Genomic DNA, 13378 nt, shown 5'->3' with positions numbered 1-13378 from the left:
GTAAGGTGAGGTGAAATTTACCGGTTTCTGATTCATTTAGCTCCTCAACCCAAATCTGCACCAAATAATGGGCTACTTAGTAAAATATATATACATACATGGACTAAACTTCACTTACGAGTTACTTAAGTTTACCACACAGCAAGCAATACCACCAAGAAGGATGAACCACATCCAACAGGATTAACTGTGGATGCTGTAAGAGGAAGCTGTCTGAAAGGGATGTTCGGGTGCTAACCCGGATTGTATCCAAAAAACATAAAACCACGGCTGCACCTCAACTCTCCTGTTTCCACCAGAAACCTCCTGCAACCAAGTGTTTTAGTTTCATTGTCCAACCCCTGTAACAGATGAACACAGTGATGTTTGATAATTGAAATTAAGTTTATAGGATTTACAGAAAGTGTGCAATAATACATTAAACTAAATTAGGCAGAGGCATGAATGTAGGCATCCTTGTCGTTTTATTGATTTGAAAACCTTAAACACGAATTATTGGAACACAAAATAAGTTTGGTAAACTCAGTGACTCTTGACCTACATAAAAAGGTGAATCCAATTATGAGAAAAGGGTTAAGAGCCAATTACAAGTTTTTCTCCTCTTTGCATCTTCTCTGAAGAGTGGAAATGTGGGATCCTAAAAACACTCTACTCTCAAATGAGCTGAAAACAAAAGTTGTTTGACATCATGGTTTAGAGGAAGGATATAAAAAGCTACAGTATCTCAGAGATTTCAGCTGTCAGTTTCCACTGTGAGGAACAGAGTGAGGAAATGGAAGAACCACAGGCACAGTTTTAGTTAAGGCCTGAAATGGCAGAACAAGAAAATTCTCAGATAATCAGAGAAGGATGGTAAGAACAGCCATAGTTAACCTACAGACCTCAGACTAGCTCCAAAGATCTACATCATCTTCCTGCAGATGAAATCACTGTGCATTGTTCAGCTGTTCAGTCACTTGAGGTATGCTAAAGCTAAAGCCCATTTAGAGAAGTCAGCTTCATTTTGGAATAAGGTTCTGTGGACTGATGAATCTAAAATTGAGTTATTTGAAGGACGGTTATTAATGCATATTGGAAAAAACAGCATTTCAAGATAAACACTTAACTGCTCCCCACAGTAAAATTTGATGGTGGTTCCATCATGCTGTGGGGGTTTGGTGTGATCAATACAGGTTCTGGGAATCTTGTTAAAGTTGAGGGTCTCATGGATTCCAGTCAATATCTGCAGATTCTTGAGAACAATGTTGAAGAATCAGAGAGAAAGTTGAAGCGCCGGGGGGCTGGATACTTCAACAAGACAACGACCCTAAACACTAAACACTGCTCACAATCTACTAAAGCATTCATACAGAGGACCAAGTACAACGTTGTGGAATGATCATCTCAGTTCCCAAACCTGAATATTATTATAAATCTGTGGTCTGATTTAAAACGGCCTGTTCACAATCGGAAACCATCAAACCTGACTGAACTGGAGATGATTTGTAAAGAAGAATGATCCAAAATACCTTCAACCAGAAATCCGACTCTTATTGGAAGCTATAGGAAGAGTTTAGAGGCTTTCATTTTATTTTTAAAAGGAGGATCTACTAAATATTGATGTCATTTTCCTGTTGGGGTGCCCACAGTTATGCACCTGCCTAATTTAGTTAAGAATTATTGCACACTTACAGTAAATCCTATAAACTTCATTTCACTTTTCAAACATCACTGTGTTCGCCTGCTATACATGATATATTTAACTGAAATTGCTCATCCAAAACAACCAACAACCAATTTATAAATGAAAATGTTGTAGGAAATACACCATAGAAGGCTAATATCTAATATAATTAGTAGGCTATAATTAGGCTAATATATATATATTTTTGCTTTCTTGGTCACATGACATCACGTTCAGTAGCTCCTCCATTTCCACTCGCTGTTTACGTGAATCTCTGTGGAAACGCACACCCAAAGTGTAATTACAGTGAGTGGCATCGGACCAATAACCATTTTATTAAATGTGAGGTGACGAAACAGATGTGGATCCGGACGGGACTAAAATTACAGGAGAACCACAGAGTTCAGCAAAAAAAAACAGTAGATAATTCAGCCTGTAATTTTCTCAGAGGACGTCTGAGAAAACCACACATGGTCGTACCGAATGAGAACAAATGTACAGAGGACCCCCCCATAAAAGAGAAATTTACCCCAGCACCCCATGAGCATATGACCAATCAGATACTAGCACATAATGCCCACATCTATTCACAGCACGGACACATAAGAACATCCAAGGAACAGGTTGTTTGATATACAGTAGTTCATTTTAATTTTGTATTGAAAAATAAATTAAAGAAAAATAACTTTAAAATGAAACAAAAACAAGTGAAAGATTAAACATTCCAATGCTCATCAACAAGAGTGGAATTGTGGCGCTAAACGCAGATTTAATGTAAAGATATTGTAAAAAAAAAAAAAAAGGAAAAAAAAAATTGTTCTTCCAACATTTACACAAAATTCACAAAAGCATTCCTTTAAATTAACCGCACATCGGCCTACCACGAAACCTTTGTTCTTCCAGCTAGGGAAAAAATAATAAACTATAGAATAGAAAATTTAATTATACATTTATTTCCATACACATGCCCTATCGTGACAAGTTTTAAAAAAATCTAAACTGTACAGGATAGCATATGTTGGCTGCCATTTTTGTGGATGGAATTATCGAGAAGCAAAATGTCATTATTGTATTATTTTACAGCAGGGAGAGAGCAGATGTGATTGGGTAGGCCTAAAGAAGAAACAATTAATTAATTAAATCCGTGTATCAGGAAGTTTCACTTCACTACCAGTGTTGAGGTGGCATCCTTTTTCGCCATGATTCGTACTTGATCTTTATTATTTTAAATACTGTGGAACATACAATACCAGTCACACAACATTCTGAAGATAAAATCAGGTGTTTGTTTGTAGTGGAATTTGTTCAAAGTAAGTGCGATCGACAAAATTGTGTAAAGAAAAGAAAGTGCTGTTTAAAATCGATGGGAGATCAATTGGACATTGGACACAAACAGCAGAAGCTGTAGAACAATCACCTAATAACCAGTCAGGGCCTTCTTTGATCGATCCAGCAGAAAAGCAGCTAAAACATGGGAGGGGTGATGGCAAATCACACGACCAACTTCTTTAGAACGGTTATGCTATTATTATCCTGAATTACAAAGCCAGTGCCAGTGAATGCCAGCATCGGCCCTTCACCACTGGCACCACCAGCGCCAATGCCAGCAGCATCTCAAGTGTTCAGGAAAGAATTTACTACAGAGTTTGCGGTAAAAATGACGTAAACTTTGGCTCCGTTTTTGTGCAGCTCAAAGAGCCGTTGCACGCAATGTCAGTTTGTCAAACTTGGAATGCTGATTCTCGTCTTGCTCAATTAAACAAGCTGTGATTTATTTATCTAGCTTTTGCTCATCATTCACTTCTGTGTACTGATCAGTCAGAGGATTTGACCTCCGCTGAGGAAAGAGAGAGAGAGATTAGATGAAATGAAAGATCGACAGGAGGAAAGAATATATATGGAAAGAAAAGAAATAAGTCCTCCAGTTAGTCTTTATTATAAGACAGTAAGTCTTTATAATAAGTCATAAGAGATATTCTCTAATTTCTCATTATAAAGATTTACTAAGTCATAATTATGACACTTGAAATTTTAATTTGAAATACTAAGTCAATTAAGAATCAATGAGATATAAAGTCATAATGAGATCTCATAATTATCACTTTAAGTCGTTATGAGATACCAAATCTTGATTCAGATACCACGTCTTAATTCCGATAATAAGTCATAATTATGAGACAGTAAGTCATTAGAAAGTATTTAGGTCCTACATCACAATTGAGACACTATGTCGTAACTATTAGATCATAACTCATCGTAAATCATTACCAAAATAGAAAATAATGATTGAGAGTCATTATCATGAGATTAATTTGCAATTAAGAGACACTAAGCACTTATATATTATTGAAGGACCCAAAGTTGTAATTTGATAATATATAATAAGATATGTTTCTGTCGTCAAGTGGCAGAAACTGTCTTCCATAGATAAGACACAGCAGAAGGAATGGATGGAGAGAGAAAAAAAAAAAAAAAAGATATGGAAATGTCAGAATAGAAAACAAAATGAGGGAATGATAAAAGAGGGAAAAGACTGCACACACACAAAGCTGGACGATTAAAGAAACACAAACTTCAGGAGCATAAACGGAAGGACGACATGTAGAAATGTGAAAAATCTTAAGACTCAGCACAATCCCCCCGCCCCCGCCCCCCCGTCAGCATGATAAGACAAACGATCGAAATATCTGGATGAAAGTGCCACAACCTGTGTTCTACAGATGTAGTGAATCAGGTATATATAGCAGTTTTTCACTGTTTTAATCCTAACCCAGCGCAACCCCCAGGCCACGCCTTTTCATCAGGATGGAGAAGTCCCTAAAAAGGGCTCTGAGGAAACAGAGCGGAGAGACAGAGTCTAGTTTTTCTTCTTCACGTTGTTGTTTGAGGAGAGTCTCTTTCGCTGGGCAGGCAGAAGAGCACCCACTGTCACTTTGCTCCTGGCAACTTCGAAAAGCTTGGAAAACACCTGGAAAAAAAGTAGAGATAAATAGATTAGTGAGATCCAGAAAGAGTTAGGCCCCTGTCAATGTGTCTTGAATAGGGCTGGACAATAATTGCATATAGTGATATGATAAAACTAACATATACCTAAATACATTGACAGAATCCGGCACAGAATAGCCTTCTCTTTAGATTTGAATTACACCATATTGAAAAGGTTTGTCAGTTTTAGCTTCTTATTCACACACAAAAATCATTTTTGGTCACTAAAATTGTCAAAGAAAACAGAACATTAATAAAAAATAAAATAAAAATAAAAGACAAAACATCTACACAGATTCAGCACTAGATTTCAGATCTCAGCAGATGAATAAATCAAAATACAAACTCTACAAAACATTTCTCTCAGTTTGGACACAAAAAGGAGGGAGGAAATAAATCAGGTGTGTGGCTGGAGCTTGAATTGTAAGACAAAGAACCAACCACTAGAGGTCAGTATTGGACAGGTCATCTCACCTTTCTTGGAGTCCTCTGTTCAGCACAAAGTGAGAAGAAAATAAGTAAAGATTAGCAGAAAAGAACAGAGTTAAAGATTCCTGTTCCTGGCCCATTCGGTGACAGCATGCAAATTAAGCATGCCAATAATCTAGACCAACCAGTTGGTCCTAGAGAGTAATGGAGAATTTAACAAAAAATCTCTATTGGGCACTTTAAGAGGTAGGAAGAACATTCCAACTCATTACTAAATCTGGGATGTCATTTTCAAATCATCTCCTTATGATGTTGTATGGTCACTTGTGGTAAAATCTTGTACACCCTCAGTTGATCAGATCATTTGATTCTAGCCCTGGGACATTGAGATTTAAGCTAATGTATTATTCCTAATCAAAATAATCCTTCCCCTGAACAACTATGTTGAACAATCTTTGTTTTTAGATCATTTGAGAGTTGTTTTGATGAGCCCATGATGCCACTCTTCAGAGGAGATTCAAATAGGAGAACAACTTGCAATTGGCCACCTTAAATACCTTTTCTCATGATTGGATACACCTGGCTATGCAGTTCAAAGCTCAATGAGGTTACCAAACCAATTTTGTGCTTCAGTAAGTCAGTAAAAAGTAGTTAGGAGTATTCAAATCAATAAAATGATAAGGGTGCCCATACTTTTGCACCGGTCAAATGTTGGTTTAATGCATATTGCACATTTTCTGTTAGTACAATAAACCTCACTTTAATCCTGAAATATTACTGTGTCCATCAGTTATTAGATATATCAAACTGAAATGGCTGTTGCAAACACCCAAATATTTACAACTAAAAACTATTAAGATTAATAGGGGTGCCCAAACTTTTTCATTTGACTAAGTAAACAGATTAGTATAATATAAAGTTCACTTCTTATTAATAAATGGTATATGCTTTAAATATTACATAGTTGTTTAGTCGCAGTAAAATAGCTGACAAACACTGATTAAAATAGCTAAATTCATAAGGTTATCCAGAAAAGCTTTTAAAATGTTGATCGTTTTCTGTCTTTTATATCAACATTTTCAATTTTGAATTATAATTAAGGTTTCTAATGTTTGTGTTTCCTGGAAACCTTAAAAAAAAAAAAAGACTATAAATTCTTTTTTACATTGATAAGGCGTCTTCTCAAATAAATATATTCCAGAGAAGAAATAAACAGCTGTGGAATGATACAAGGAGCGTCCAAGTTCATGTCCCACACATGGCCACAGATATAGCTATTCTCTCTGGCTGATGAGCACTTGCTCATGTGTTGGAAGAGATTATAGAGCAGAAAGCAGATGGAGGACTTGGGAAAAAAATGGAGATATGAGAGCTGTGGGGTGTTTAGTCCCTTTTACAGAGCACAAAAGGAGGTTCCACTATGTTAAAAGTAGATGTTTTTACAGATTATAGTCGATGTGAATCTGCTTTAAGAAAACTAATCTACGGTATGCGGTTTCTAAACGTGCACAAAATTCTCTTTTTTTGTCAAAGTTAAAACAGAATGTGCTGTTTACTGCAGAAGTCTTCAGATATAATCCCAATACTCAAACAATGTCAAAATCACTAAGACCACTTTAAAAGATGCTCTGAAATACATGACTTACTTTATTACTGTGTAAACACATCTGTCTAACTGACATACGACAACCAAACCCCTTCCAGTAAAACCAAAACACCAGTAATAGTCTCACAATTAACTAATTTACCTTTAAATCAGACTAATAGGAGAAGCATCTGACCACAATGGCTAAATGCATGGAATAAAACTAGTCAGGATTCAAACCAGATACTAGTTACTTGATTTGATTAGAGATGGGAGTGATCCAATCCAATATCTATATCAGGGTCCAATATTGACAATTAATGTGTTAGATATAAGACACTGCCAATTCGCATACCGACCCAAATTTCAGTTCACAGCCTGCTCTCGAGCAGGGGTGTCCAAACTTTTTTTTTGTTGGGGGCCAGAAGGAGAAATATATTTGAAGTCACGGGCCACAGACTCTGTAATAAAACAAATAATGAAATATACCACTTTAAATAATACTTTCTCCTGATTACTTTCATTTACACACCATTTTACTTTACTTACTGTCTTTATCTTTGACAGTGTTGTGTAAACTAAGATTTTTCAAATTGATGTTTAATTTCATGATGTCTCTTAATATTAAACTCCTTAATTACGGCAACTTTTAGACTCTTTGCCCCGTTTTTCTGCGCTAGAAATGCGCACTCTCTCTGCTTTTAGATCCTTTGGCCCGTTTGACACCTAGCGTTCAAACTTTGAATCTCACATTATAAAAACCTGCTTAACAGCGGGACAACTTTCATTCTATTTCTAAAATATCTCGCGGGCCGCTCCAAAAAAAAGGAGTTTGGACCTGCTCTAGACCATTTACAAAATGTTATTCCCACAGCAGCTCCAGCCTCAGAGTGAGCAAAGCGCATTGGCTGTTGTATAAAATGCCATTTTTGTTTTGGAGAATTTGTTTAGTGTAGTAATAGAGAAAAGCACAGCATGCTGGCTTTATTTATAGTACAAATGACTAAGGGATTGTAGCACAGCTACAATGTAGAATAAAGCATCTGCAGAAAATTTGTACGAAAGTAAACGAGGACATTAGCCAGTAAGCTAGCCTGCTCCATCTTCTGTCAGTAACTGTAAACTAATGACAATAAGCTGTTGGTTTGTTTGGATACATTTTGGTCTGTAGCTGCTAAAAGTCAAGCTACAGCTAACTTTCAATCAAGCACCTGCATTGTTTCAGGTAAGAGTAGGAAGGGTTGATGATATTAAGCTTGAGCTGCTACTTATCTGTGCTTTCCAGAAACACACTACTACAACTTCAGCAAACGAACAAAAGTCTTAAGTTCATTATTTTTTTTATTATTATTATTATTAAATTTGTGATGTGCAATCAGCTCTAGTCTAAGCTCTAGTCTAAGCTCTAGTCTAAGCTCTAGTCTAAGCTCTAGTCTAAGCTCTAGTCTAAGCTAAGACTCCTGTTCTGCAAGTAGTTTAAAAACAGAAGAGAGAAAAGGCTAGGATAGAGAATAGATAGAAAAGAATACTGTAACATTATATACAAGCTGCTCTGCTTTCTGAACAGCTGACCAAAAACACCTGAAGAGGACAAGGGAAAGAAAAGAAACTTCAACAAAAAGGCAGAGCCCGAGGCTCTAGAACACGTACCTGTTCCCAGAGGGTTTCTGCCACCTGGTCGATGACACTCCCAACCTCGCGGAACTCCCCTGAGTATTTGACGTACGCCCAGGTGCACAGCGACACCAGAGCCACGCCCATAATCAGATTACACAGCGTCGCCACAGAGTTTATGCCAACAAAGCCCGTCACCAGCGAGATCACATACATGGCGAACATTACAGCGAAGAGCATGGCAGGTGTCCGAGCTGCATGGAAAATGTTCTTTCCGTCGTTGTGCTTGACGAAGTTGGCGTAAGCCTCGTCTAGCTCAGTCTCCAGCTGCTCCTGGTAACGTCGGCAGAACTCCTCGCCTCCCATCTTCTTGACGGAGCGAAACTGTCGTACTGAACTCTGCTTCAGCTCCTCGTGATTGCGCTCCAAATCAGCAGGAGCAATGTAGGGCTTGTCTCCTCCACAAACCTGCAAAACAGAGATAAACAGAAGAGTAAACCTGTAGATTTCTTCTGATATGAGCCTGAACTTTCAACAATTGTGTGTGACTCACTTGGGACAACTGTAAAAGATTGCCACCTTTCTATGGTTTTGTTTTCCCTGAGTGTGTTTACATGATCCATTTTATTGATCTTTGGGTTTAAATATATGATGAGTATTGGAAATTCATCAGAAAATAAATACACAAGACTAAATGGGAGGAACAAGAGATGGAGAGGAAAAACAAAATAAATAAAATAAATAAAATAAAAATTATGTGGGTCAGTATGGCCGTGAATTATAGCTTAGGGACTGCCCTAAAGAACTGCAAGCAGTTTGGTGGCTGTCTGTCAAAAGGAAGACTGGGAATTCGTATGGATGAAAACAGATGTAAGTCACTAAGAGGAAAGAGTGAGTGAATAATAGGGGTGTAAGAAAATATCGATACACTTAAATAATGCAATATTACGTTTCGCAATACTGTAGCGATTCTCAAATTTTTTTTATTAAACTCCCGGCAGCTAGATGGTAGACAGTAGTTACTTTTGTGTTGTTTATTCACCCGGCCGCGAGGTGGCAGTGCTGTGATCTATCTTGATCCATTCTGCGCCTCAAGTACACTGCAACTAAGTACAGCGCTGCATTAGCATTAGCACCCCGCTGGCGATGGCAGAATCTAAACGCGTTAGGCCAGCTCCTGGGTGTACAGAGCTGAAGTGTGGGCTCATTTTGGCTTCCACAATGAGGACAGTGTTTAAAACTGTTGAAAAAAGTGGCATGATATTGGATGCTACAGGACCTGTTATTAAGTCTAATGGAGCTTCCACTGTTTTGATTGTTTACGAATTAAACTTTTTCCACTAAGATTAAATCCATATGGTTTTATAAGTTTTTTTTTTTTTTTAACAGTATCATGATATATCGCATCGTGAGCCCTGTATCGTGATATGTATCGTCTCGCCAGGTTGGTGCCAATACACAGCCCTAGTGAATAATGGCTGCCATCTTGGATTTTCAGCAGGCTAATGGGCTTTTCTGATAAAGTAGGTCCTAGATATTATTTGTAAAGTATGGGAACTGCTGACAATTTAACAACTCACAGTGCTTTGCCTTTCATTAGTTTAGCTGAAACAGTGTTCATAAAATAAGAAACAGACACTATTAATCCCCCACAGATTTTACATTCATCTAGCAAACCAATAAGCAAATGCCGTAGAGAGTCTGGACACTATGAAGCACGCAGAAGCCTGATCTGATTCATTTATAAGTTAAATACTGTTTAAATAGTGTTTTGTCAGAAAAGCAATAAAATGTGAACAGTAACAGTGTTCAGTAATCTGGCAAAATTTCAGCACAGTACCATCATGAACCTAGTTGTGTTGCATCTGGAAAGCCTCAAAACTCAGGTGCCATAACTGAAATAGTTGGTCACATTTTTGTGAGAAATTAATTTGAATTCATTAGGGAATTTAGAAACAATTACCACAGCTTGAGTCCCCAATTTGTTTGTCAATTTGGGGAAGCTTGTTGAGTTTGCTTACCTGTTCCATACTTTTGTTGTAAATTTCTTTCGCTCCAGCGACCGCTGCAAGATTGTTTGCCTCAGCTGTTGCCTAAACAGGGGGGGAGGGAAAAAGGGTGTTATTTTTCACACATGCAAATTTAAATACACAATTCTTCTAAATGGCTCTTGTATGCATTCAAGAAAAAAATAAAGTTTAACCATACTAGTGCTCATGTATAGCAGTTGTAGCACAGGTTCTCATGGCCACTAATTTCAATGTGCTCTCTTTTCCACATTTTTTGTAATCAAGGTAATTCAGTCCTAGTTAAAAGCAACACAAACTGAACACATTAAAAAGCTTGTAATAATTAAACAAACCTGCAACATGGACTTTGGGTGTGGCAGCTCTTCACCCTGATAGATTTTCATGTAAGCCTGTAGCCAGAAGAGAAGGTTTATTATACAGAGCACAACTCTGTTCAGAATAAACCAACAAATAAAAAGACAATTAAAAACATACTTTAAAATACTGTACAAGATCTTTACACGTCACTTTGGAACCCCCAATTTCTTTCTCCACCAAGTTCTCTGGAGCCAACAGCAAGGGGATGAGATGTATAAGCTCCTTTTTGAAATCATCGTCGATGTCTGTGGAAGGGGAAAGGGCAGAGGGAGATAGATTCACAGTTAGGAGAAATCAAGGTTATTATAAAGTTTCTCCTACTTTTGCTGGAGTAACTGTTTCTACTGTCCAGGAAAAGTATTTCTACTAGATTTGAAAGCATAGCTGTGAGAGCTAGTGAGCTCAACTAATTTCAAACGATATTTGATTGGGCCCCATTCTATTGGATATTCTACACATCTCTTCACGGTTCTGTGTCAGCAATGTTTGGACTAACACTGAAAGTTGAGCTACCCATTTTCTCCCCAATTTACACTACTGATGCAGCATTGATGAGCAGCATTACAGCGCGCTCGGAGGAAAGCACAGCGGCTCGGCTCCGATACACCAGCTCACAGATGCCCTGTGCTGCAGACATCACCCTAGGAGCACCATCTACCTAGCAAGCACCATCTACCCGCCCGGAGGGAGCAGGGCCAATTGTGCTGCCGGCAGCTTAATGGCAAAGCTGCATGAACGGGGGTTCGAACCTGCGACCTCCCACTCATAGTGGCAGCGCTTTAGACCACTGATCCACTCGGTGCCTATCATACAACATTTGAAGAGTTAATTTATATACAAAAAAAATGGATATAGCCATGTTTACAGGATTGCATTCACCTGTTTTAGCAAACTGACTTAAAATTGCAGCTGAAGATTTTTCAACATGGCTAAGAATAAGAAAGTCTGCTAAATGCCAGAAAAGTACAAGCAATGGAGTGCTGCATTTTTCATTTAAGAATTGAATAAAGAAATAAATATAAAAAAAAAAATCCTTAACAGTAAATGCACTTTTGTGCATTTTGCACATGTGAAAATCAAAGTTACTTTTATTTGATGTAAAAAGGTATATAAATTAAATTGTTTTTAATGAACTATTATTCCACATAATAATTTGGACCTTTCAGGCAGTATTTGTTCAGACCAGCCCATAAAACAAGTGGTATAGGTTTCTATGATCCATTTGTTTTTTTCTTTACTATTGAAAGGTTATGGTAATATAGGTGACTAGAAACTGTAATATTATTAGTTTCAGTTCATTATTATTTTTTAACTTGTCATTGCTTTAACTGCTATTTACATGTTTTTTTTTTACATTTAAGCAGATGATAAAATGATGTTTAATGATAAAAGTACTTACACCACATGCTTTCGCAGGTTTGCTGTGGAAGTTTTGAAAGCTGACAGCTCTGTCCGGCGGGGCACATTTTGTATTGCATGAGGACGTTATTGCCTCGTTATTCCACACACGAGCATTTGTGCCAATTTTTTTTTTTTTTATACCATTTCTTTATAATAATTTTTACTCAGTAATTGGGAGTTTTCCAATCCAGCAAAGTAAATTACTTGTGTCAATGCACTTTTTTTAAATTACCCATTTTAAAAACTACTTAAATTACAAAATTACTCATAAAATCTACTCAATTACAGTAACTTAAGTAAATGTAATTAACTTTCCACCTCTGGAAAACACCCTTAAATTTAGTCAACATTTAGCAAAGCTTAAAAGTTAACCTGGTCCGATATTAATAACCCTAACCAAATCTTAGATATTTGAGGCAGATCCAAACAACAATGTCATGTACCAATGTCTTTCATACAGACATAAGATACTTTGATACATTTTATAGTAAGAGACTCGTTTTGCTGTTCTTGAGATTCCCCAAGCACTGGAGATCCTTTATCCTGTCATTATTAACAAAATAATAATAAATAAATAAATAAATAAATAAATAAATAAATGCATACATAAATAAGTGCAAGTTTGTTAATTTGATCAGTTGCCCTGGCAAATCTCTTCAGCAAGATCACACGTTTAGCTTGTCGCACAAATGTTCCTCTCCATGCTTCAACAGGCTGTGTGATCCTTCAGCCTCTAGGGGGCAGTAAGTGCTCACCTTTTAATCTGCCATCAAAATGTGGGTTTGTGGCGACTCTGAGTCCGGGGTGAGGGAGCAGGAAGCAGTTGATGTTGGAGAAGCAGGAGTGGATGTGTTGCCGGACGTTTTGCAGCTCCTCATGCTGGTTCTGCTTCACCTGAATGATGATTTGATTAGATTGGGTTAAAAAACCTGAAGATATAAATGGTGTGTAAAAAGCTGTGAAAAGTATGAGCATCCTGTGATACTGGGTATGAAATGTATCAAAATAAACGTTTTGGCCAAAACCAAACAAACTGAAATATCTGGCTACAGACAAAAAAGCAGGTTATAAATAATTTTGCATAAATGTATTTGCTTAAATGTATTTTGTCTTGTTTTTTTTAAGAATTTGTTGGATATAAATATTTAGCCCTTTTCCTTAATTTTAGTTGCTGAATACATCTATACATCCATAACCCTGCGTAAATATAATCGGTCCCTTGCAGAATCATGGAAAATGAGAGGTTTAAAAAAAAAAAACTTAAATTCTTGTTGTATTTTGTTACTTTGTAAGCAGCAAAACAATGCAAGTATG

At 37.1% G+C, this 13378-nt stretch overlaps 1 protein-coding gene across 2 annotated transcripts in view; it reads right to left on the bottom strand.

Moving 5' to 3' along the window:
• Positions 1-2287: 2287 nt before the first annotated feature.
• Positions 2288-13378, bottom strand: part of LOC103043737 (atlastin-2-like) — a 35832-nt gene continuing 24741 nt past the window's right edge. The window contains exons 8-14 of one of the 2 annotated variants that reach the window (XM_022665125.2): positions 12820-12958; positions 10781-10908; positions 10639-10695; positions 10298-10369; positions 8313-8744; positions 5123-5137; positions 2288-4631 (exon numbers count right to left, since the gene is read on the bottom strand). In XM_022665125.2, coding sequence (XP_022520846.2) covers positions 4521-4631; positions 5123-5137; positions 8313-8744; positions 10298-10369; positions 10639-10695; positions 10781-10908; positions 12820-12958 — 954 coding nt within the window. In that variant the 3' untranslated portion in view covers positions 2288-4520. The remainder of the gene's footprint in view (positions 4632-5122; positions 5138-8312; positions 8745-10297; positions 10370-10638; positions 10696-10780; positions 10909-12819; positions 12959-13378) is intronic. The other variant, XM_049471046.1, reaches the window with a different exon arrangement.

Source organism: Astyanax mexicanus, chromosome 23, assembly GCF_023375975.1.
Source record: "Astyanax mexicanus isolate ESR-SI-001 chromosome 23, AstMex3_surface, whole genome shotgun sequence".
Classification (NCBI taxonomy): domain Eukaryota; kingdom Metazoa; phylum Chordata; class Actinopteri; order Characiformes; family Acestrorhamphidae; genus Astyanax; species Astyanax mexicanus.
The sequence above is the reverse complement of the archived record's forward strand: the minus strand, read 5'-3'. Positions and strand labels throughout refer to the sequence as shown.